Below are 27,278 nucleotides of genomic sequence, written 5' to 3' on the forward strand. Positions count from 1 at the left end.
TCTCCTAATGTAATGAACACATTGTATTTTCTATGAAATGTACGTCGCTTTGGAGAAACTTGTCTGCTACATGAATACGTGTAAATGTGAACATAGGTCTGTGATGAATGTGTAACTTAAGAAAACAGAGATACGACAATGTGCACAGCATATGTTGAATAGAAAATATTCTGCTGCATATTTCCGTACTGCTGAACACCAGTGTTTTAGAGTTTTTTTGTTTTCACGTGAGATATTATTTCCATGGAAACAGCGAGGGGTCCATTGCAGCTGACCTGTATTGCGCACATGAATACTCTTAAGGGTTATGATGAGGGTAGTTGCACATTTTTGTTTCATTTCTCTTTTTACCTGTGAAATTTACCTTGGTTTTATGCAGCACGACATGTTCATTTCACACTCTCAATGTGTGGTGTTTTGTTTTGACCAAAAACAAGTCATGAGCAGAACAAAAACATTTGATCCGACAATAGGCATTGTACTTTGGGCTTGACCATGTTTGAGTTTTGGTGGAATTTATATATATATGTGCAGCATATAAATATATGTATATGGTACTTTAAAATGTTGTATGCATAAAAATGTAATTCCAGTGCATATCTGTTCTCATGTCTCGACCTGCAGGGTGTCCAGATTGGTCAAATTGAATTTTGAGTTGTCCACGTGACAACATGGGTTCGCCGCAGCACCACATCAAGCTCCGCCGCTCACGTAATCCAGTCGTTTCACACTTACACAACCAAACATCGCTGTCTCAATTTCCTCAAGTTTAAGTCAATAAATTACATCGTCCTTTCTATCCAGACACCAGTAGAGAGTGGGTTTACAATATGGCCCGCTGAGCCATAATTCAGTTAATGCTTTTAAAGAGAGATACATAACCCAATAATGTGGATGCTGCCTATTTGTTTAAAAGCACAAAATAGCAGCCATAGCAGTAGCAACGTTGAGTGGATTGGTTTTCTGAATGAGGGGGTCCCTGTGCAGCATTTTGTCAGTGTCACATTTTCTGCATTAGGTATGTACATTATTTCTGTTCTTATCCAAAGTGGCTTACAGTTTAACAGTACAAGTTTTACCTGCACTATTCAGTTCAGTTAAAGTGCGGTGGAAGAACAACACTAGTGCTTTACTGTGTTTCTCAATGAGGCTTTGACACCAAATACTGACTCATAGTCACCATAGCAACTTCTCACCTTTATGCTTTACACTGCGATTATTAGGATTTACTTATCTAATATAGGCCACTTGCAACATTAGATGGGCAAATGGGTAAATCACCTTTACCGTGATTTACTCATTTATACAGCAGGGTAAATTTTATTATCAGTTCAGGGTAAGTACCTTGAGTGGGGGCTCTGCTGCAGGAGTTGGAATTCAGACCAGGAACCTCCTGATTGCAAGGGCACAGCGTTAACTACTACTCCACCTGGTGCCCCACTACCTCATTAAATATAATAAAAAGTCTATTAGAAAGTCCTTCCAAATGGATAAAATCAGGTTGTATGTTCTGGCTGATCCCTTTATTGAGGAATTTGTGATATGAATTAATTTCCGTGTTGTGTGGGACAAGGCTTTAGACCTGCTCCATGTGGACAAATGCACGTTTCCCATGGTTGCACTTATTTCCCCATCCATCATCATTCTTGCTCAATTATTGTAAAACTCAAGGCCTTCTAAGGTACCCTTGACAATTTACCCAGCAATCCTCAATTTATCTATAAAGAACAGAAACCTTGGTGCTAGAAGGAAATTATACTGCACAAACTACAATATTAAATTCTTTAATATTCTGGATGGATTGGACCATTAAATGATAACTTTTTATAAGGTCACCTCCATAATATGTGAATAATCTCCCTGTGCCTTGGTCTAAAAGCATTGCACAGTTTCGGGTTTAAATGTAATGATGTATATTGTAATGCCAGACATTTTTTCAGACAACGTTGCATATGACTTGTATTTTTTTCATCAAAAGCAACATTTATACTTTTTTGTAACAGTTTTCATTTGAGTCCACTTTAGTTTAGGAAGCAATGTTCAAACAGTAGTAATAACTCCCAGAAAATGCTTAATTGAATATATTAGGCAGCTTGAATTCAAAGTGTAGGGTCAACTCGGAGATTTGTCCTGCTTAATTCTTTAAGTAGTAACTTTTAACAAACTTTGGTCCAAAGCCTCTTATAAGAGGATATTATAAATTGAATTCCCAGTGCATTGCAGTTATTAATGTGTTTCGAGGAAATTTAAGAAACACACAGTACATCACTTCTGCCCGTTCCCCCCAAGCGAGGACGTACTGGCGGCCGTGGCTCCCATTTAATCCGTCACGACGGACCACAATGCCCCGTCTCCCTGTGGTACCCCCTTAAAATAAAACCATCTTTAAAAAACCCCTGGGGCACAGCGAAATCCATCAGGGTTCATCAGTCTTTGCGTTGATTTTAAATTAATGTAATGGCAGATTCTATCGAAATCGTCAAGTTCTCCAAGCTGCGATGGCCATCTCTGACGCCCCAAAGACAGCGTAATTAGGCCTCCGTCGGCGTGAGGCGCCGGGCCGCCCCGCATGCTGGGGTAATTGATTCTTTGTCAGGGTTTCTGCCTTGTGGGGTGTCGCCGAATGTGGGTCGATCCTCACGTGGGCTAAATAAGCGAAACAAGGCGCCGCCGCTCCATTAATCTGAATTTGCGCTCGCTGTGCCGTACTCCGCCGTTCACCGGCTTCCCTAAATAACAAGTCATGTTCTGTGATGTTTGTGGTTTTAATGATGACAAATTATTGGCGAAGAACATCAATTAAGATGTAAATCCAAGGCTCAATGCTGGTAATACTGCTCAAGGCCACTTCTATTGCTCTTAAATTTGAGAACGCGGTCCTCGTGTAAATGTAACACTTTTTCCAGCTGTTTACTGTTTTTAAATTCATTTCCACCACATTTTATCCTTACCTTAATCCTTATGACCTGTTATTTGTCGACTGCTTTTCTGCCCTGTCCATCGATCATCCATTGAATATGTATATGTACAGGGTTATGGTGCATCCAAGTAAATGAAGTTCATTAATGAAACTAAAATCACCTGTTATATGTATGCTGTTTACTATGCAAGTATGGTATTTTTTTTCAAGGTGACCTGCCAATAAATGTCCTGGATTAAAATACAGTATTAAGTGAAAAGTGAAATTTACTGACAGTTGAGTGTGCTGTTAGAGATTTTTTTTTTTTTTTTTTCGTTGGTTTTTTTTTTTGTTTTTTTTTTTCTTGATTGATGGACTAAGTAGCAAAGTCAAGTGTTTCGGGAAGCAGGCTCTCTGACACTGAATGCAGATTACAGTTTCCTCATATTATGAACAGTTACCACCATTTCAGTGGGCTTTAAATTTTAGTTTTGAGCTTAGTTATTGACAGCAGCCGTGGCTCCGTTTATAATTTTATTTCAAAATATGTCACAGAAAATTGCTTTTACTGACATTTAGTTTCTGCTGGATCGTGCGCTGAATAAGAATTGTAAATAATGCCAGTGTGTTGCTCACTGGGGCACATTTAAAAGTAACGTTGAATTGCACGCGTTGGCTCCTTAACACCTCACTCGAGCGTGTGACGCTACTGGAGATGAGCCCATTCTGGAACAACTGTGCCCCGCACTCTAATTTTAGATGTTTAAAAAATGCTTTTGCGACCAAATAAAAAAGGTAGTGAGTAAAAGCAAAGAACTGGGACAGGGAAGCAAGTCTGTGGAAGTTATGAGGGTAAAGGCTTCACCTTTATTTCGCCCGTGCTGTTTCTGATTATCGTTCATTTCTTCTACCTGTCGCTTTTCTCCAAAGCAACAACGTGAGGTTCGTACACTGAGCTATTTACACTGATTTACCCATTTATACAGGAGGGTTGCTTTTACTGTGTCAGTTCCAGGTTATACCTTGAGCGAGAGAGCTCAAGCTGGAACAGGCATTCAAACCTATGTCCTTCCATTGGCTAGAGGATGGCTCGGACTACTATGCCACCTTTAAGATTACGGTTAGAGTACCTTGTAGGGCTGCTGTCTGACACTGTTCTCCAAGCTGAATTACAGCGTACAGAAGGGACCTACAGATGATTAACTCATTAATACAGTGGGGTAATTTTATCAGTTCATGGTAAAAACCTTGATCACTGGCACTACATCAAGAGGTGGGATTCGAACCTGGGCTCTTTTACTGAATGGCAATTTTTAACAACTTCACCACCTGCTGGCCATGTTTCATACTTAGTTATACTTCCCTTGGGACCTTAAGTCTGATGTCACTATTTCATCTGCGAATGGCAGCGAGAATCTGTGTGTTTCACTGATGCATGGATGAGTGACCCAGTGTAAGTAGTGTATCTAGCAGTGTAATTCACCGTGGTGAATAAGGTGTGTGGGCTCATAACCCTACATAGAGTTCATTGGAAGTTGCAGTGGAGAAAAGTGTCTGCTAAATATAGAAATGTAATTGTAACGTTTGATACGTAACTTATGTACCAACTTATGTACAAATACGACTTAGACGGAATTCGTTCGTAATCTGGAGACTGCCTGTAATCCTCGTGGCACCTGCGTTCAGCAACCCACACAACTTGAGGATGTGTTGTGGAAAAGTTAAATATTACTTAATTCCAGACACCTCCTTCTTCACATTCCAATTGTTTTATCAACTTCTGAGTGCATTTGATGATTTGAAACTCTTTTTTTATCCGTGACCTGCCGTCAAAGGCCCAGCCCCGTCACGTGGCCGTCACCGCCGGAGCTTATGGTAAGTCAAATGAAGGCCATTTACAGCCCTGTGTTCTCCTTGCAGAGCTCCTGCCGCACTGCCACGAGCTGCGCTGCCGCTACGGCTGCGTCATGGCCAGGAACGGGACGTTCTGCTTCTGCGCAGATGGCTTCCAGGTGGAGGCAGATGGGCGGGGCTGCAAAGGTGAGCTTCAGTATCATCCTGAAATAAGTGTTTCACCTTCACATGCTGCCAGTTCTTTGGGTGAATAAGCAGGAGGCTTGGGAATGATATCCATCTGTCTGCGAAGCCTCCTGCTTTTGCATGAAATATCAGATGTGCTTGAAGGCTTTTTATTTGTTCTTCATTGCCGAGATATGAAAGATTTTTGCATTACACCTTTGAAATGGAGCAAAACTCATTTTCGCTGTCAGAAAATCTTTGAGTCTGTAATGGCATCAAGTGGTGAAGTCAATGAATGTTTTCATCAAACAGTTTCAGCATAAAAGCTGTTTCTTGTGCAGAACAATGTAATGCAGTACAGTACAGTGCCAGGCAAAAGTTTGAGTCCATTATTTGTAAACCAGTTATTTCACAGCATTTTCTCTTCAGGTCATTATTCTGAGTTGTTCTTCACTGTCCTTCTTAGCCACATAGCTGTTGAACTGCGTAGAGGTATGTTTTTGTTTGGTATCTTTGTGAAGAATGATGGACTGCCCAGCTAAACCCGGACTGAATACTGTGTCTCTGAAACCTGCTATGGGAGCCATTCTGGTTGAGACCAACACAGACTTTGTAAAAGATCACCAACTGTGTAACCAACAAAGCGGACCCACAGCATGATGCTGCCACCTCCATGCTGGACAGTAGAAATCACAAGACACAATTGTTTGGTCTCCCTATTTGCATCAGATACTCACTGTTACACTCCTTAAACCTCCAGTTTCTATGTCTTTTTTTTTTTGGTATGAGAAAAACTGCTTTCAAGTAGGTATAGTCAAACTTTCAACTGGTACTGTAACATTTTATTGAAGTTGAACCACCTCCTTAAAATTTGGATTTAATGTTTCATGACCAAGGCTCGATATTTCCGAAGGCCACGTTTCTCCACTGAGAAGGCATCTGCATAGTTACTGGATATTAAAAAAGTTGTGCTGAAAACAACCACTGCACATTAACTTTATGTATTTAGGTCATGCATGAATGCACTTAATATTTTTATAAATTTCTGCATCCCCCTCTGCAGATTATGATGAATGCACTGTGTATGGGATATGCAGCCAGACGTGCATGAACACCTACGGTTCGTATCGCTGCAGCTGCACAGACGGCTACATCCTGCAGTCCGACAGGAGGTCCTGCAAAGCAAAAAATGGTAATATGGTGCATTTATTCAAAGGCTGAGTGTTTTTTTTGTGCATCATGTGCTTCCTGGGGAGTCACACATTTTTGGAGTACAATGACGAGCTTTCTGCATCAATGAAACCAATCCATATATTTGTTTAGCACTTATGAAAGACCTTAAAGGTAATATAAAGACTCAAGTCTGTTAGAGAACCTTACAGCTGAGAAAAAAAAATCATGGTATAACTTTTTTTAGGAACCTTTATTTGTCTGATGCCTTTTCACAAGCTATATCAAAATGTCAAATAAGCAGCTTTATACTGTTTTACCCATTGAGACAGCAAGATTTTTTTAATGTATAGCACCAGTTTGAGAACCCAGGAAGTGGATTTGAACCCTCAGCCTTCACATGTTAATGTGACAGCCAGAACTTCTATGCCAGCTGGACATCCGTAGAATGATAGCAGTTTTAAATCGTAGTTAAGATGGAGATGTCTTATTATATACAGTGCACACACACTTTCTCCAATGGTTGTGTACATCATAATCAAAAAGGGAGTCTGAGAAACAAACTGTTGCCCTTCCTGTGAAAACACACCTAAAACCTTCATTTTTTTCACTAATGGCTACTTATGGCTATTTAATTGAAGTGTAACAAAAGCCATAAGTATAAATGATCTAAGCATCACTAACTGTGTTTACATACACAGTGCTTGGAATAAAAATTAGGTGCTTAAACCACTGGCAGCTACATTCTGCAGTACGGTATTAATATTTAAGGGCATTAATGGCTTTTAAAGGAGACAGGAGGCGCCATGGTGATCATGGGTTGAATTAGCAGCTGAGCGGAGTCTGAGTTTCTCTGGAGGGGGCCCCTGTCCTGCTCACCCCTTTCGGCCAACGTGCTCCCACACCCGGGTCACAATGGTACCGCCCCTGAACGGGGACAGAGACACCATCCGGTCCGTCCTCCATTCAGTTCTAATTACATCTGGACACATGTTTGGCACACCCGTTGTCCTGCACAGCATAAATGGTACACTTTCACGGCGTGTTTTCCATGAATAAAACATGCCGGCGCCATCCGGTCAGGGCCGAATGTGCAGCGATCAAGGTCAGAAGCACTGGGCGTGCTCTGCTTTCTCCAAGAATGTATAAGTTAATGAATGGAAAAGGAAAGGAAGCCAAGTCCAGCCACTCTGGAACAGAGGCTGGGTTGGGCTGGGGTGTCATGATCTCTACCCTGCTCTGGAGCACCGGCCACCGAAGGTCGCTCAGCACAGCCCTGGAAATCAGCCCCCGGCATGCAGCCTGGGAGCGCGGCTTTTAATCACAGCATGCACCTTCTTGCCAGGAACGAGCCCAGCGCCACTGAGCATAAACCCAGTGCTTGCCTACATTAATATTCATTTACCATGAAAGATGGCCACCGTTCGATAAATACCAAGACTTCCCGTTGTTACAGGATCTCAGCAGCATCCCCACACGTGGCACCCATTACGCCATTACAGCGGTTTGATCCAAAATCCCTGAATACCATTCCGATAACAAAATCAATATGATCTGCTTTTACTCAGATTTTATATATATACTGTGTATGTGTGTGTGTATATATATATATATATATCTTCTCCTTGTAACTGAATTAATTTCCACTTGAATCATTGGCCACATGTTACGGTTTTGCTCTACCACCAGTTGGATATCATTAAGTCTCGTCCACACATATGGGATATTAATGAATTTGTGCTCCATATGTGCTTTAGTTGCACAAAACTGTTTTAATCTTTAATAAGTGGGAAATATAGACAGGCAACCAAGTGTGGATGACAGATGTTATTCTTAGCAAAAGTAATTTTATCAGAGGAAAATTCAAAAGTAAAGACACTGATTTTACTTTGGGTTATAATTAGAGGATAAACACTTCAAGTCATTTGAAAAGATTATTTTTTTTCTTTTTTTTATTGGAGATAAAATTTTATCTTAAGAAATGGTGTCCAAGGCTTCGCAAACAATAGAAAGTGAAATATTTCGACTTGCTGGGTAGTGGGAAGACGAGGCTCCGAGAGGTGGCTGTTGAGAGATAACACAAAAAGGAGTTTTGCGAAAGGACGCAGTGATTTATTACTTGAATTAGGAGAGCGTCTTGTGAGTTAAACTTTCTGAGGAGCGCGGGATAAATCACAACGTGTCCAAGTGAACTCTGCACCTGAAATATCACACGGTCAATTAGGCCCCAGAAACCGGCACTGTGAGCTCCGCACTGGAAGCGGTAAATCACCCTGTGGTCTGGAAGGAATTTACCATAGTATTGAGCTAACTTTGCTAGTGTGCTTTTGTGTCTTTGGAGGAATGCAGGATGATGGCAGGTGGGTAGAAAACAAGGTATGCCTCCTCCTCCACCTCTCTGTCCTAACTCTGACAGTGATTTGCCTGAATCAGCTCACAGTAGAAACAAGGGGGTGTCGAATGGTGACAAATTAATGAAGATAACATCCAGATTTTAGGTCTTTGGGCATAAAATGCAAATTGATGCCTTTAGACTGCAATGTAATGTCAACTATGGATTTTTTTCGGAAAAATGCAGAAAAAAAATGATTGTGCAGCTGTGGCCTAAAAGTTCCAGCAAGAACCTGCTATGATACTCTTGATCAAGGTGCTTGCACTGGATTGAAATGGAAAAATGACCCTTGCCAGACGTAACCCTGCTGTATAAATGAGTGAATCACCTGTAAGTAGCTTAAACACTGTTTATAAGTTGCTTTGGAGAGTTTGCTAAATGAGAAAATGTAAATCCATATAAATATTATGAACCAGGATTTAACCCTGGATTCCACGTATTATTATTATTATTATTATTATTAGCCTGCGGTCCTGGGCTTGTGTGTATTGTCTTTCTGTGCTTCTTGTTCCCTTGGAGTCAAAAAATGTGGTTCATACTCTGTTAATTTTGGGCTCTTGCTCATCCTGGGCAGTTGAGTGCTATGAAATGTAATTCATTCCATCTGAACGTGCCTCCTTTTTCATTTGTTTCAGAGTCTGGCCAGGCACCAGCAGTCCTCCTGATCGGCGGCTCTGAGCAGATCTCTGTCACACATCTCAACGGGTCTTTGGTTCTCACCTTGAAGTCGCCGGATGCCAGTAAGATACGGGCAGTGGACTTCAGTTACAGCGAAGAGTCCATCTGCTGGGTCACGGCCACTGAGTCCGCTGCCCGCTTGTGGTGCAGCAAGGTCCCCGGGCTTGGACGCGTCTCGGAGGAGCGAGAAATAAAAATGGCAGAAAACCTGCAAAGTAAGTTCTGAAATGAGTCAGGCGCTTGAAAAATTTAATTTTACATTTTCATTTATTCTTTTAGCAAATAATTTCCTCCAAAGTGATGTACAACGCGGAGTGAAAAAAGGTTCGGCAATGACAGACAAAAGCTTTAGGCACACACAGAAGATTATGGACACACAGCTTGTTTGTCTGATACCAAGATCTTGCTGGTTCACATGTCTCAGGTAGCTCCTAAAGAAGTGATTCTCAAATAGCAAATACACAGATAAACATAGCAGATGGTGTTGGACCCATTCATGGAGATGTCAGGATCAGAAGAGAAGTGGTTCTCAGAAAGATGGGTTTGAGACTCTTCTTGAATGCTTGAGGGATTCAGCAGCTCTGAGGGACAGAGGACCATGAATAGCTGCTATAAAATGATGGGAAATAGACAGATGCTAATGACAGATGATTTAATGTAAGTTTATGAAGCACTCAGGAGGTCGTGACAGAAATTGGCATGGAAGAGATGGGTTTATGACTCTTCTTGAATGCTAGGAGGGATTCATCAGACTTGAGGGGCAGAGGTGGTTTACTCCACCACATCAGGGCCAAAGCCTACAAACTTCTGAGACCCCTTACGAGTGGGACCACCAAGCGGCCAGAGGTGGAGGAGCACTGCGCTCCTGCTAGAGTGTCGAGAGGGATCAGGTCCTGCAATTCATTATATCTGTGAATGTGAGTGGGAGGCCCAAGAGCAGCTCACCCAGGGTCACAACGGCTGCTGACAGGGTCGTGTCTGGGATTTGCATTTTATATAGAAACTCAGCCACTGATGCCAGAGGTAGCGGGTTAGAGCCAAATAAAAATGATGATGTGTGTGTGGCGCAGACAGCAGACCATCAGGCTTTCGGCTGATATTCTCCAAGCCCACGAACAGCTGGAATAAACTATGACGGGTCCATTAATTGGCGCTATTTACCCACAGCCATTAGGTCCACTTTGATCTAGATGGTAGTTCTCATGTTTGGCTCCTCGGAGGACCTCCAATAAGGCTGTCTGTTGGAAACTTTTGATATAAACGTGGAAAAATAAAAGTCTCTGACGTGTCAAGTGCTCACCTCCGATTTAATTTAGCAGGGAGTCGTTTCATCTTCAGACTAATGAAGATTTTCGAAGGCTAGGGGCCCGGTTTATCACATTACAGCACGCCTCGGGAAAGGGCATCGCCGAGTCGCTCGCGCTCAGGCTGATTATGCGCTGACATTATCATAAGGCAGGGTCCTCATTTGCCTATAATTACCTGTGTCATTCCTCAGGTGGAAGAGCTTTTGGAAACATCCTACTCCAGTTCCTGTGAAATGAACCCTCCACCACAGATATTTACTCAGTGCTACGATAGCAGCTTTACGATCAGCAAAGAGACGGTAGCCTTTCGTCACCAGAGACACTATTGAACTTATTTCCATGAAAAAAAGATATTAAAAAAAAAAAGAAACGATGGTTTTTCCCCCCGTGTCAGTTTTCTTTATGATCAATAACAAACGAGGGTGTGTTCCCTGAAATAAGACTGAGATCTTAACATCCCCCAAGTAACATATCCAAACATTTGGTCGAGTTTTTATGTCCGTTATTTATATGCATTATTGTAGAAGTAAATACCGCCACCCTGAACTGATACACCCGTAAAAATGACAAGTAGCTTCATATCAAAATGTAACGTCTCCTTCGATAAAGGGATTGCCCTAAAAGTTATTAATAATAATAATAATAATAATTAATAATAATAATAATAATAAAATGTAAAAAATCACAATGTGGGCTTTGTGATGCAGAGATATTTGGTTTATTTTTATTTCTTTATTTCTGTCTTATCTGTTTTTCAATGTATTGGTCTGTCGATCTGAGTTTTTTTAAATGTATTTATGCAGTATTTTCAGGAAAAGATGTTAGTAATTTCACATGTCAGATTTTGGAAGGTTAACCAGCAGAGACAGTTTAACTGAGAATACATTTGGATCATTAGATCACAGATGTGTGCATTGCAAACATGATGGGGAATCTTTCACTGTGAGACTTGTCTTCTGGTTGCTGTTTCTGAGACGAGAAGGTAGAGACAGTCAGGCAACTGAGTGCCTTTAAATGCTTCAGAAACTTTTTAATGGGAGGTAAAATAAATATTTTAAATGCAAAAATACTTAAGAAGCATACCATGTGAATATACCTAAATGCCCCAATTTTGGTCTTTTAAAGGTAAGCGTCATTTCAAGAAACTGTGGAAATGAAAAAATGAACTACTATATAACAGCAGTTTTTTTTTTTTGTTGTTTTTCCTCAACTGTTTGTTCAACAATTGTCATGAACAATTGTACTAAAATCTGAGGTATGATTATTACTGTGAAGCCCATCTGGATGAAGGATGGAATGTAAAAAGGACACGGTACATATGATATTTTGTGAGAGCGCAGTGATCAGACTCTGTACCCTGAAATTAAAATGTAACGGCATAATTAGGAAGCGTAATTAGGGATTAGTGACATAATTAGGGTAAGACGAGAAATGTAATTTAGATTAAACATCAAGAAGTAAGTGAAACAAGTGTAAAAACATGCAAATGACCTAAAGAAATTTAAATGTGTATTCTCCAAGTATGTATTTCGGGACAATGGCTGGTTTTCGTGCGACGGGAAGCGCCGTAAATCTTGGACATATTTAAAGACAAAAATGTAATTGAATATTCGAGAGAAGGAACAATATTCACTGAACATGTTAATGAATTGGTTTACAGCAGATAAATTGTGCCGTTACTTTCTTTGCCCCGCAGCTCCCTCCAAAATCTCAAAAGAAATGACCTATTTAGCACTGACCCCCTTCATTCATCCCGCCTGCACACCACTGGAGACGTGCCGGAGTTCTGGGCCCTTCCCGCCATGGATATTCTCCATATTCTTAATCTGCTTAATTCACAAAAGACAAAGACAATTAATCTCACGGAATCGCCACTCCGAGTTCATAAATTAAATTAGAAAACATTAACAGCATAGAAATATTAATTCCCTGCCTGAGTGCAGGGGGACTAGGAGGCTGAATGCAGTAAGATGACAGGAGCCTGCAGGTTCGAATCCCACCTTGATGAAGGTACTTAACTGAACTTTCTCGGCCATACAATATAAATGTGTAAATCAGAGATAAGTATCTCATCTTGGAAAGAACTTTCACATAAACATAATAATAACAATAATAATAGTGGCTACACAGCAACCCCAAGAGGTGTGATAACTGCACCTCCACTGTCACGTTGTAAACATATGTTCTTCGATTGAATACCACTCCTGCTGCAGTGCCCTTCATCAAGGTCCTTAGCTTGAACTGATACCATAAAAAATTACGCTGCTGTATAAGTGCCTGCATCTCCCAGCGCCTGGGTGGTGCGAGAGGATGTGGGTTCGATCCCCGCTCAGTCTGTGTGGAATTTGCATGTTCTCCACGTGTCTGTGTGGGTTTCCTCTGGATGCTCTGGTTTCCTCCCACACTCCAAAGACATGCTGCTCAGGTTCCCCCACTGTGTGTGAGTGACAGAGAGAGTGTGTTCCACTGATGTATGGATGAGTGACCCAGTATAAGTAGTGTATCTAGCAGTGTAAGTTACTGCGGTGAATAAGGTGTGTGGGCTGATAACACTACATAGAGTTCATTGGAAGTGGCTTCGGAGAAAAGCGTCTGATAAATAAATCCATGTAAATGTAAATGTAAGAGGGTAAACCAGTGTAAGTAGCTTAGTGTACAAACCTCACACTGTAAGTCCATGCAATAGTTGTCTCATAGTGTCACTCGGAGTTCCTTCACACACCTTTGTTTGCATAATTTCATAACCGGCTGGGTCTTCTGGCTTCAAAATGTGCAGAAACGGAGGCAACGTGTGACGATTATTTATAGCATGCCGGCGCTGCCACGCGTAATCAATGGAAGGCAAAACCCTGCATTTATTGATGATTACTTTAAGTAATGGGGGCCTTTCTGCCGCTCTTCCGTTTCACATGCCCTGCTTGTTGAAAATATATCCAGGCGGAGCTTTTATTTTTCACACCTCCTCCATGGAAGCTTTTATTCATGTATGATTCCCAACACCTCGCGAATCTGTATGGCTTATCCCACCGAGAGCTCTGCAAAGAGCCGTTTTGTCAGTTATTAATCTATCAGTTCATACATATGTATGCGGCTCACATATCGCGTCTTCGAAAGAGAGCGGTACAGTATGTGTGATTTGCACAATATCGGCGAGCACATCTGACTCCGAGAAAGGTACGCATCAGGAGATGTTATTCATTAGCCAGCTGTCTTGCATCGCCGCCGGAGTGATGCTCTTCAAAGGGGATGGTGCCAAGGTTGCGTCGCGTCTCTTTTTCAGAGCTGCGACTCTGAAAGGAGGTGGAAAAACACAAAGCCGTAACGTCACATTAGTGGCAAAGTGTATCGGCGCGGATCACCGACGACTCTTTCGCAGCCCTGCCCCGTGCCCCCTCTCGTAGGCCGCTTGGTAATCGAGAAATAATACAGCCAGAAGATGACTTTGTGCCACATCTGTGACTGTTTCTCTATTCTTTCTTAACCAGACTTTTGTTCAAGAATCACTGATACCTGTGCCTGTTTGTTTATTTTTTTATTTTATTTCTTTTTTTTTTTTTTAATAGATGTGGAGCAGATGGCCATAGACTGGCTCACGGGAAATTTCTACTTTGTGGATCCAGTCGGCGGCAGGATATTTGTATGCAGTCGGAGTGCAGACACCTGCGTGGTAGTTATCAATGTGGATCTGGAGAACCCTTCAGGGATCGCGCTGGACCCGCTCATGGGGTAAGGTTAAAGTCGTCCTCCCTCCGGCCTTCAGCCGCCCAAAGCCAAAGTGAGGCAGATCACCAAGTACCGTAACGGTGTAAAATGTCCCTCACCAAGCAGCTGTGTGCGCATCCCCATCGTTATACCCAGCACCTTATGAAAGTGATATACCATCGTACCTGGGCTGAAACAATACAGGTAATGAATTCAATTACAGAATCAAAGTTTCAGTCCTGTTTCTATGGTCCATGGGATAAAATAAGTACATTACAGGAGTTTTTTGGTCATTATGGGGAAAAGACACAAAAGAAAAAGATATTTTTATATATATATATATATATATATGTATATATATGTGTGTATGTATGTATGTATTACACATAACGATCACAAAACCACCTAATTTACCGATTTACTGGACACAGCTGTATCTAGCTCAAAACACAAAAAAAATTGAATAAAGTTGCATTTGACTTAAACTTGCAATAGTTCTGCTAATATTAAAAATAAATAAACAAAACACGGGGGGTGCGGTGCAGTGGGTTGGACTGGGTCCTGTTCGCCGGTGGGTCTGGGGTTTGAATCCCGCTTGGAATGCTTTGTGACAGACTGGCGTCCCGTCCCGGGTGTGTGCCCTCCCCCTCCTGTGTTGCCGGGTTGGGCTCCAGGTCCCCGTGACCCCGAATGGGACAAGCGGCTCAGACAATGTGTGTGTGTGTATGTGTGTAAGCAAAACACTTTGTCAAGTCCTGCAAAAGTAAGAAAGCAAAATGAAAGTGATCCAAAAAAAGGCTGCATGTGTGATTAGTCATGTGACACTCGCCAGCCGCCGGAGCAGTCATTGCACCCCTCTGCGGTCATACTGTGGCGGAACACACGAAACATGTATGGGCCGAGGTTTGAATCGAGCGTTTAAATGTCTCTGATGGCTGTTAGACACATTAAGGACAGTGAAGTCCCAGCCCAATGTGTCGCTTCATTTGCACACAGAATATAAAATTTCGTTTTCCCTGATTGATGTTGTTACCCATTTGTGTAACTGCTTTTTCCTTGAAGCAACTCACTTTAAGTACTTTGCACGAAGGAACTCAACGAGAATATAAGTCTCAACCAGTCTTGAACGATATGAATTTATGCAACTGCTTATTAATGGAAGCAATTAATTTTAATTATCTTCATCAAGGGTAGACCACAGAGCCCAAGTTTAGACCTGTCTTTGTCTTTAACCGTGATGCTACATGCTGGCAGATACACTTTTCATCTTTTTCTCTGCATCTCACTAGAGCGGTACTCAGCGATGTGTCCCAAGTCAGGAGGAAACGGCCCCTCTGTGATCTTGGCACGAGAGATTATAAATATCCCACTTTTTAGCATTTTCATTCATGGGTGGAAAATGTAATTATTGCTGTGAATAAAGCAACAGTGGTGTGGAGCTCATGGATAAGGCTGGATTATCAGTGGTTAAACTGTGAAAAGCGGCACACATTTGGCAAGTTTTGTCGTATTTTTTTGAACTCGTAGTTTAGCAAGAACTCTGGGTTCGATGTAAGTTTCAAGAACAGGTCCCATGAAGAATGTAATACACGCTGCCCTCTAATAACGGAGTCCAATTCGATGACGAATCAAGGGCACAAATCTAACTACTTTCTACTTCCTGTCACAAGGACAGTCTGGACCAATCACAGCACTGATTGCGGTAACCCTAACTCATAGCTACAATGGAAAATGTGAACTTTCACAAATAGCTACAAACATCTAAATATTCTCTATTTAAAACTTAAATTTTATTTAAAGCCACAAAGAACAGTTTATCTTGTGGCTTACAAATGGTGCCTGAAGGTAACACTGACTCCAAAAATGATTCCTTCTCCTGCACATGGTACCAGTTTTAGTCAATTGGACAGTAATTAATATAATTCATGAAGTCTTGCTGCAAACATTATCAGTTATTTAGGTGTTCTTATTACCATGCATAAAATCTAACACTTTCTTCATGCATTTTGGTTGAAGTTTTAGGTGACTTCTTTCTTACCTATTATTCTTTATTTTTCCCCTTAAAAAATAGTTGTAATTCATCCTCAACAGTTTTCAAGGAACAAATTAAGCTGTTTAGCAAGGGACTGCTGGATTTCTTTACCATCTTAAATACATTACCCCTTATAAATGAGCTGTGGGTTGGGTCTCTGGCTACATGGAGCATAGAGCAGGTTAGCTATAATCCCTGTATTGTATCTGGCAAAGAAAACCAATTTTTCAGTTTGTAATTAGCATGTTGGTGAAGTTTTGTAGCACTTAGATTGCTTCCAGATGCCGCTGCTCACTCCTCGGGTCTCAGTGTGCAAACGTAACCAGCTGGTTGGCTTTCTGCTGGATTTGCTATTGTGTCTCACCGACTGTATAATTAAACGTGGGAGTTTGATTTAAGACTCCACCTAATTATGACTCTAATAATGACCCCTCTGTGAAAACAGAAAACAAAGCGGTGGACTCAGAGGACTTTTGAAAAATAGCTGCTTTCACCAGAAGACAAGAAAATCTAGTGTAGTATAAGTTCTGTTTTAGCTGTTATTTGGAGCGCAGAGCAAAAGTTTTTTTTTTTTTTCTTTTCTTTTTAATGTACTTGTTTTTCTTCAGTCTGAGGAATCAGTGAAATTAATAAACGAATGAAATAAGTAAGGAAAAAACAGGGCCTTTAAGATTTTCATAGTATCGTGCTTCATTCATCTCCCATGAAGTTTAGCTTTGTTTCTTAGTTGGTGACCAGTTGTGGCACCAAGCACTGGAGGGGTAGCAATATTTCAACTATTTTTTGCCAGGCTGCTGTGCTGACACTGATCAGTTGACAAACACTTTCTAAAAATGGTCCAGAGAAGAATAATGAGCTCCCAGAACTGGTCATTGCAGAGCGGAGCCAAGCTGCATTTTGACCAGCTTTGGCCCGTCGCCCTCGAACCACCAGCCTCAGGCTGTATTTATGCACTTGCCAGCGGAAAGCCAGCAGAGCCAAAGGCACAGATAAGACCAACAGAAGTTCACGTAGAGGGATCTTCTGCAAGCGAAGGAGACCAGCTGCGTGTAGGACTTACCGGCGAGCCCCGGCTGTGCTCCAAACCGCTCGTCTCACTGCATCCCATATGAACGGAGATAGCGACCGCGGGGACCTCAGTCAATACATCCTACCACCCCTTATGCCACAGAGTCTTTTTTTCACATAATGTTTATAAATCCGCCTCCCCCCCTCCCCCCATGTTCTGAAGGACACACATCCATGCACTTTACAGGTCTGATGAGCTTCCACGCTCCTCGCGCTTCCAGCAGAGCCCCATTGTCTATCAGTGGAGCTCATTGGTATGCGCGGTCACACCACCCCACTACGATCCGCTGACTACGCCCATTTTCAAGCCAAAACGCGGCTATGGGTTCAAGGCCCTGTCACATCCCTCGCTCGCTTTCACTTCTCGGATTAAGTGACTCCTGCTCCTTTTCTGTCAGGTAGTGTGAGCACAAGGCATAAAGCTCTCAGCCCCCGTCGTCAGAGATGAATCGCACATTGGGTGGTTTGAGAGCTCCTGGACAGGACAACCATGAGTTTTACACACACATACAAGCATGCATTTACACACACACACACAGACACACACACACACACACACACACACACACACACACACACAGAGAGAGAGACACCCTTCGACTTACGCAAATAGTTCTTCAACCCCTTACGTAAGTCAAAGTTATGTATGTCAGATTCCCCCTCCTCCACCACCATTCAACATCATCACGTGCTCTTTTATACGTGCAGCATCCTTCACTTTCGTGTTTATAGTCAATAGGGCTAAACCTGGTTCCCGTGCTATAGACGACAATCTTTGTCTATCTTCATACTGCCTTATTATTTTTAATTTAATCTCCAAGTTGATTGCTGCTCGCTGGCAAGATATTTCTTATTTTTCTTCAAATGCACGTTTACCACTAGGAAATGTAAATAATGAAAAGGGTAAAAAATATGGGAAAAAGCATTACATTAACGTGAGGAGATGTGTTCACGGCTCAAAACACACGGGAACTGGGAAGATGCAGATTCCTGCCTTGTTTGGTGCGCCGACTTGGGTTTAACGTATTTCAGATGTTTTGCGTAAAATAAAAGTGCTATCCGTAAATAATGTGTATGCCGGGAAATTTTACATATATCTGGATTTACGTAAGTCAAATTAATGTAAGTGGAGGGGTGTCAAAGGGGGGCGCGGTGACGCAGCGGCGCAGCGGGTTGGACCGAGTCCTGCTCTCCAGTGGGTCTAGGCTTAGAGTCCCACTTGGGGTGCCTTGCAACGGACTGGCGTCCCGTCCTGGGTGTGTCCCCTCCCCCTCCAGCCTTGCGTCCTGTGTTGCCGGGTTAGGCTCCTGCTCCCCACAACCCCGTATGGGACAAGTGGTTCAGACTGTGTGTGTGTGTGTGTGTCTCTTGGATTTACACAAACAACAAATTTGATTTCCAGTATATATAGCCACTGTTTTAATAAAAGATTTTTGTAATTTCACTTGTCTTTTTCTGAATGGTAAACTACCAGAGGCAATCTAACCCAAACAAAAACAACAGTAATAATGAAATATCCCCATCCTTTGCGTATAATTGCCAGCAGCTCATTAACACTGCCAACAGCAGATCAGCTTTATATTTCAGGCAGGCAGGTGCAGCCTCACACTGACACTGAGAGACAATGTGGAATTACAGAGAACCCCATACTGTATAAGACAAAGTGGAGCCAATTGTGCTGCGAGTGCCGTCTCTCGTGGGCCAGCCATGAAAATGCGAGGACCAACAATATGAGATGCTTCAAAAATGTGTTTTGTTTGTACCAAAGGCTGCTTGCTGGGATTAATTAGGTTTCCGCTCGCAGTCACGGGTTCAGTCTGGAATTGTGCCGGTGCCGGGTACGAATACTGAGGCTCAGAGACAGGTACTTTTGAACTGAGGCACCTGTTGATGCACAGTTACAGATGCCAGTAAGATTTCATCTTCCTCTCCCTCTCCCTCTCTCTGTGAGCCAGGAGGCCCAGCCGTATTTTCCTTAAATGAGGCCCTTGGAGAGTTTATCAAAAGGCAGCCATGGATTTAATTTGATTTCAGACAGCTGCTCCTCCGGTCACCGCTAAATGCGCAGCTCGCACCGTCGACCGAGGCTGAGCGTGTGGGCGTGCGAAGCGGGTGGAAGGCAATGCTGAAACACAGTAATGAATAAGACGCGGATCATGTCCAAACGTGCGCCGCCGACCCCGGCCGGCTCTTGGTTTCGTTGGCCTGCGCTCCGAACGAAGCCGTTCGACTCTTTAGTCCAACACAAAGAGAATATAAAAAGCCATTAACGAAAGCACAAAGACAAACTATTTAAGAGTAATTAAAAAGTGTTTAATTTATTTTTTATTGTTTTCCATTTTTTTAAACTCTTTTTTTCATTTGTATTTCTATTTAGTCAAAAATAATTAAGCTACGAGGAAAGGTCTGTGTAATTTTTTTTATTATTCTTTTTCTCCTATGTGGTTCGTAACGGGTGCACTCATTAATCCATAATGTCGAATAAGTAATTAGTTGAACGTGCGCATTATTTCCGAGGCCTCGGAGTCTGTAGATGCGGTTTCAGCCAGAGTCAGCTTGTCAGCACAAAAGGGTATCATTTGTATAAACATTACTGCACGATACTTGTGCTTCCATAAGCACTGTCTGAACAAAGAGATGATTCTGCATTGTGCACATATGTTGCATCAGCCGCGCCTTCACCCATTTAAATAACATTTTTCTTCCAGGCTGCTCTGACACTGTATTATTATTCATCATTATTCATTCCCACTTTCGAGGGCGCAGTTTTGCATATTCTGGAATTTGAACCGGTGCTGTTTAGGTTCAGAGCTCAAAAATTAGCTAAGTTTCAACTTCTGGAATAAACAGAGTCCTTTCTTTTGAAAATTAGAGTTAAGGTAACAAATAACTTTTTTAATTATTATTTACTATTAGCTGTCATTCATAAAACATTCACATCACCCCCTCCCCCCCCCCCCCCCCCCCCCAAAAAAAAAAAAAAAAAATTCAAAGAAGATTAAATTAACCTTTTTTAACTTTTTCGGCACACAGCGAAATGTTGACCACTGCAGTAGCTACAGGGAGTCCAAAAAAAAAAAAAAAAAAACCCACAGTAATTTAAAATAAATGTATTTTGCAGTTTCTTTCATGTTAAATTGAAATAGTTTTAAAGTTTACTGGAATTATTGTGGTGTTGAAAGTTTAACTTTTGTTGAAGAGTGAAAAATGACTGATAGACCAATGACAGAGTTCACCCTCCTGTGCAAAAGTAAAAGAAAACTTAATTCACAAACATAACACTGTAATCTGTTTATAACAATACTAACATTTCACATTTATTCATTGAGCTGGTGCTTTTCTCCAAGGCAACTTGGAGTGTTAATCTACTTACAGATATTTCCCCATTTATACAGCTGGGAAATTCTTACTGGAGCAATTTAGGGTACATACCTTCCTCAGCATTATGGGTCTTTCAAGTGGAAGAGAGATTCAAACCTGCAATCTTTTGGCCCAAAGGCAACAGCTCATACCCCTACGCTATCAGTTGTCCTTGATTTCAGTATCTACATTTCTGCCTAAGAAAACCCATGAATCCCTGTTCACAGATGTTGCTTTCCATTAGTTACCAACATTTGACTTGTATAAAGTGAGTTCATGCAGTTTTGAGAATGGAACATGAGGACTGAGTGGACATTTCACTGATCTCAAGTCCATGTTCATATCCCTCATGGGCCCCAGTCATGAGAACAGGCCGCGTGTTTGTCCTCATCTTAGAGGCTGAGCTCTGCCATCTGCCAGCTGCGATCAGGACCCGTGTACTAGAGGTACATAACAGACGTGTCTCCGTGGGGGGGGGGTGCTCCCGTGTGCTGAGTCACCTCTGCTGCTCGTGAAGTCGGCCGCTCCTCGGACGTGCCGGCCATCTGGGGCCTTCCGCGTTCCAGCTCTGGCAGATGTATGACGCCTCCGGCAGGCGCTTGGCGTTGTGCAGAGCGCCACAAAGCTCCGGGGCCGATAGACGGCCGCCGCGTGACGGAAGGAGCGGCACGCACGCACACCGCGCTGACCTCTGTGGCGTGCGTGGCTGTCACGTGTTCTGATGATCATAAGCACGGTTCATGAAAACTCGTCTGGCCTCGAAAAAAACTGAGCGAAAACACGTTGAAGCTAATGAATGGCTTGAGTGACCTTTCCTGAAAGGCCAATTAAATGTGAACATGTTGTATTTCATCGAGCCATTTGCAGTCTCTATTCGATTAGTTGTAATTTACATAAATGATCACAAGATCAAACAGAATACATAAAAACCCAGTGGCTGACAAGCCAAGTTTGTTATTGAGTCAAGGGTACCTTGGAAAACATTTGGCCAAAAGTGCTATTTTACATATACGAATATATATATAAAATACATATTCATAAATATTCATTTTCATGCATTCTAATTGTGACAACGTAGAAAACTACAGTGACTGGTAAAAGGTGCTGCTTTATGCTGATTTAATGGAACATTAATAGCATTTTTGGCTGTGTGCTTGAATACTGGGAACAGTGGGGGATGCCTGAGCGAGCTCCTGCAATAAAACAAGTATAGGCAGCAGGTGGCATAGGTTAAAATCCCACCTCTTGTTATTGGACCCTTGATCAAGGTACTTGTTCTGAATTGATACAGTAAGAATTACCCTTCTGTATAAAAGGAAATATCAGTGTAAGCAGTATAACTAAGTACGAAGCTAACATTGTGAGTCACCTAGGAGGATCATGTTAGATAAGTAAATATCTAAGCTGTTGGGTTTAGATCATGACCGCACTTCACCGCAGTGTAATAATGTCCTATTATTGTAACACCAAGCTGCTCCCCCCGGAAAGTAAAATGCTTTGGGTATGCACAGTTTTACTTGATGTTCTAGTATATGTCCAGCTACTGTGGTCGTTCAATGAGTTCTAAGAATTCCTTAATGTGAAAATACGGCTTTTGACTGTAAATTGATTATGAAGAGGGGGAAAATAAACTTGCTCCCTCAGCATGTATTTTCTAGCCTTTTCAGACATTTGTTAATGGCTCCAGCCACAGCTCCTGCTTTATTCACATCCTTCTTCTCAACAGAAAGCTCTTCTTCACCGACTATGGTACTAGGGCCAAGGTGGAGCAGAGCAACATGGATGGCACCAACAGGACAAGGATTGCGGAGAACAGAGTGGCACGACCAACCGCGATCGCCCTGGACCTGGTCAAGAAGCTGGTGTACTGGCTGGACATTTCCCTGGGACACATTGAAGTGGCAGACTACGACGGGAGGAACCGATACACCATAGTGCGAGGGAGTGTTGTGAGTACAGAGAACTTAACCTCATTGGCTGTTTATCGTTCATTATGCGGCCTGAGAAACAACTTGAATTCTGGGTTAGGATTGGGGTTAGGGTTAGGGTTAGGGTTGGGTTAGGGGGTGCTATTTAAGTTTTTGAGTAGAAAACCCTGTTTGCGTGCAACAGGCTGCAACGCAATAGAATTTCTGTCTGGCCTTGCAGTTATGGGCTTTGTCTTGTGGAGTTTTTCGTTCTGTGCTGATCCAGACAGTTTTAAAATATAAACACCATGCTGATGTCAGTCTGCATGATGATTGACAGCTGTCACTGTTATGCTAAAATAGACACCTATCCTGGGAAATGAGAACAAGCTCACACATTATTTATTCTCCTGAGGCACTCTCGTGAATTTTGTGTGTTCATAAATGTTTTTATATTATACCCATGTTTCAGCTGTCACTCATACACATGTGATCTGTAACCCCTCTTTGCTTGTTTTCATCTGCGCTTCCAGTGACTTTAACATTTTATTCCCACTTTTTATGTGTTCTGTGCATATTTTTCCAGTTTATTGGCTATATTCTTGTTGTACTGTACATATGAAACTATTTTTAACAACACTTAAAAACAGCTGTTAGCCATGGATTAAAAGGGGAGGGGATGATTAAATTCACTGAGCATGCTGCTGTGATTACAGGGATTAGTTTCACATTTATTAGAAGTGTTTCCACTCTCCAGCCCAGTGCTCACTTCTTCACCCCAATTCCCTCATTTCTAGGTGTCATACCTTTATGGATTAGTGGTCTTTGAAGAGCTCTTGTTTGCGACACGCTTAGAGCCTTCAGAAGGAACCAAAGTGGACATTTTACAAATAAACCGGTTCAACAGCACAGAGCCACAGATGTTATTGAGCTTGGGGGATGCAGGGGTAATACGAGTCCACCACAAACTGGCTCAGCCAACAGGTAGGCAGAGTTTATATGTGTGAGAGTGTCTGTGTGTATGGGTGTATCCCTCAGGTACGGTAACAAAATGCAGTAGTACTATTTTTTTTAATTTTGGGGTTTCAGTTGCCAAATCCATCATGTCCGTCAAGATTAAGACAACAATGTTTGATTGCGAAAGTCTGTACAGTACTAGTGAAAAGTTTGAGTACATCTTCTTCAAGCTAGAAGTGCTTGAGCGAAAAGTAAGGAAACTGGATTTTCAAGTGAAAATCGCAGCTTTCAAGTAATGAAAGTTAGTCTGTTGTACTGGTAATTCAAGATGTAATATATTTTGGTCAAATGTGAATATTTGACACAGAGAGGGAGAACACAAATCGTGCCTTTCTGTTCCCAATATTCAGCATGGTGGTGGCAGAATCATGCCGTGGGGATGCTTTTCTGATCTCACAGTTGGTGTTCTTTACCAAGTTCATGGTAAACTCAAGCAGAATGACTATCACAATTCACTTTAGATAGTCACCATTCCATTGGGGTTATGGCTAGTGGAGCAGTCCTTCATTCATCACCAAGATACCAGACTGTCAGGCTAATAAGAAAAGTGAAAGGCAGCACAGAGTAATGACCTGGGCATAAAATGTAGCCATTTATGAAAACGAAAAACGTGTTTCCAGCAGATGTACTCAAACTTTTGAGTGCCACTCTCTAATAAAGATGTAGCTGTGGCATTATGAGTTGCATTAGGGCATATCTGAAATAGCAGATATTTGTTGATGTATGTAGAGCTACTCCATTTACCTGGTTTGCTCATTTCAAAAATGTGTCATCTTTTAAAGTTGAAGAATTAAAGAATTAATGTTCTGGGGTGTCCGTCACTACAATTCCGAAAGCTGAAGTATAGTAATGGCAAGTTAATACACTAATGTAACAGATAATAGAGTAGTGAGGTTATTGCTGTCTGCATCGTCACGTAAGGTCGCCAACCAGCTGGCTGTGTGATCCCCTTGCACTTGACTACACTGATATGAGCTGACTCCCTGGGCTTCTTCTCCCCCCTGCAGCCAGGAGCCATGCCTGCGAGATTAACCCCTACAGGAAAGCTGGGGGCTGCGCCCACATCTGCTTGCTGAGCGGCAGCTACAAGTCACGGACCTGCCGCTGCCGGGCCGGCTTTGCCCTGGGGACCGACGGCCGGTCCTGCAAAAGTCAGTGCATATTACTCTTCGATGCCATCACAGCAATCTGTTTTTTGGCCGTTGCATGAATTGGCTCATTGGGTGAGGGAGATGAGGTATCGATATCTAGATAAATGACGGGCCAGTTTCTTTAAAGCAATTCGTCACAGGACACATACTGCATATTAGCACATCATCGCAGTGCCTGGGAGTGACTATATGGTGAGAAATGGAAATAAATACTTGAATTTATTTGACATACTGGGCACTTAAGTGATGCGCACTGGGCCTGAATGGCATGTGGTGTCTCTGATATAGCGATAAAGATTAATATTTATATTCTGCTTTGAATAATTTTCTCCTGCTCATCTTCAGTAGACATCAGTCTGCATGACATCAATACAGCTCGCGCTTTACTTTGATTTGTAGGTTTATCTCATCGATACATATGATCTACATCGAGATAAAGATGAGAGTCTAATACCTGGGAATTTTATCTAGGGTAGCTTGAAATAATGAAGCATTGCGTGCGGATTCTCATTTATTCCCAAACTCAGATGTACTTGAGACACTAAGCTCTCCCCCTGGCTTAATGAAATGCTCCACTGCTACATCTCACTGTAGTAATTGTGTTGTCTTGTGATTTATATAGAAATGTCAAACACAAATTGTCTCTTGGGGTGCAAAACTCTTCTCCCGGGCTGGCAAATTAGTATGTGAGGTGTGTGTATTGTCTAGGAGTGCTGGATCTGATGACAAGCATTCTGGTCTCACATTCTTTTCTCCATTTTGTGTCTCATCGTTTCCCTCCTTCTGTCATCTGTTTCTCTCTGTCATCAACAGCTGGTATGACCACACAAAAGCAATGTTGCCAAATCAACATTTTACATAAACACGTATAGAAATGAATCTCTTACTGGGAGTAAGCTGGGAAGCCGGGGGTCCGTGTACAGGGTGTACCTGTACCTTTCCCACACCTTTTTTCCGCGTTTCAGGCCAGACAAGAGTGCCAATAAGGTGCTCGACATCTCGGCTGCTAATTGATGAAATGTCCACAGCATAACAAATACTCATTTTGCCGTCGCCCCCTCGTTCCCCGTTTGGATGCGTCAAAATGAAGCACGGCCCGTTTCTAACAAAAGGAGGTGATTGATTCGATAAGACCCAATCAGGCAAACTAATTTTTCTTTTAATTAAGGTAATGTAATGCACTTAGTCACGAGGCCTTGGATACGATTTCTTCGCCAAAGTCTTCCGTGTTGCTTGCTGAATTGAAAATAGGCTAATTGCATCGATTAATTAGGACTGTGACAATGTGCAAGGTAAATAAGATTAGCTGCTGTTGGCCTGTTTACACGGTTAATCTCACCTCCGCAGGGCCCAAGAATGAGCTGTTCCTCTTCTACGGGAAAGGGCGGCCGGGGGTCATCCGAGGCCTGGACCTGAACGTGAAGTCTGAGGAGGAACATATGGTCTCCATCGAAGATCTGGTCAGTCCCCGGGCGCTGGACTTTCATGCTGAGACCGGCTACATCTACTTTGCCGACACCACAAGCTTCCTGATTGGCCGTCAGCAGATCGATGGAAGCGGACGGGAAACGATACTAATGGACGGTGGGTTTTGTGGTCACTTCATAGTCCCTTTCCCTGAGGGCTGTGAGATAAGAAGTAACCATGTGTTTTAAATAATATCTATCCATCCATCCATCCATCCATCCATCCCTCCATCCATCCATCCATCCCTCCCTCCATCCATCCATCCTTCCTTCCTGAATTATGTTGGAGTTTTTACTGTGTTTGTTCTTTACTCTCCTGAAAATATGAGGTGATTTATCATGAACATTATTTATTAGCCTGTATCTTCACTGCGTAGTGAATTGGTACACCTCTGCTTAGTGTTTGGTAAACTGCATTCTTTTCATATTCCTGGATTTTGTTTCTGAGAAGAATAATTGATGCGAATCTCTTTAGAAAATGTGATTCTGGGTCTCTGGAGCGCAGGGAGGTAGTAGTCGGACGGTGACAGATTGCACCAGCATAGCGGCGGCATAGCGGGGATAAAGATGACTTCCAGTTTCATTTGCCGAGTGTTTTATCACTTTGTAGACCTCGATAACGTGGAGGGCATCTCTGTGGATTGGATTGGGAACAACTTGTACTGGACCAACGACGGCTACAGGAAAACGATCAGTGTCGCACGGCTGGAGAAGGCAGCACAGACCAGGAAGACCCTTCTGGAGGGGGACATGTCCCATCCCAGGGCTATTGTGGTCGATCCTCTTAACAGGTATTTTTAAAGCTGGAACTTCATTCGATTTTTCCACAACATTTTATACATTTAAAAATGGAAGAGTTGCTTTAAATTCTCATTTTTTGCATCATTATAACGGATTCATATTGTAGTAGGGCTGGAGTTTTATTGCTTTTTTGGCACAACAGACAGCTTCTGAAAGGGGTATTAAAAAGTAAAAGATACCATTTACACCAGAGCCCCTTCACAGAAGTGGTGTAATTCGGTGGCCATCCCTCGGTGTGTCTGTGTTGCAATAGCTGTGCTTTCGAAGCAAGGAAGGTTCATTGTATTGTGCTCTTGGACCAGCAGATGT

The 27,278-nt window shown here is 42.3% G+C and overlaps 1 protein-coding gene across 1 annotated transcript in view; it reads left to right on the top strand.

Annotated features, from left to right (window-relative positions):
• Positions 1-27,278, top strand: part of lrp1ba (low density lipoprotein receptor-related protein 1Ba) — a 342,612-nt gene that overhangs the window by 128,381 nt on the left and 186,953 nt on the right. The window contains exons 3-11 of the mRNA XM_029256802.1: positions 4,820-4,939; positions 5,982-6,110; positions 9,116-9,373; positions 14,029-14,191; positions 22,354-22,576; positions 23,332-23,518; positions 24,559-24,702; positions 26,050-26,286; positions 26,779-26,959. Coding sequence (XP_029112635.1) covers positions 4,820-4,939; positions 5,982-6,110; positions 9,116-9,373; positions 14,029-14,191; positions 22,354-22,576; positions 23,332-23,518; positions 24,559-24,702; positions 26,050-26,286; positions 26,779-26,959 — 1,642 coding nt within the window. The remainder of the gene's footprint in view (positions 1-4,819; positions 4,940-5,981; positions 6,111-9,115; positions 9,374-14,028; positions 14,192-22,353; positions 22,577-23,331; positions 23,519-24,558; positions 24,703-26,049; positions 26,287-26,778; positions 26,960-27,278) is intronic.

This window comes from Scleropages formosus, chromosome 12 (assembly GCF_900964775.1).
Source record: "Scleropages formosus chromosome 12, fSclFor1.1, whole genome shotgun sequence".
Taxonomy (NCBI): domain Eukaryota; kingdom Metazoa; phylum Chordata; class Actinopteri; order Osteoglossiformes; family Osteoglossidae; genus Scleropages; species Scleropages formosus.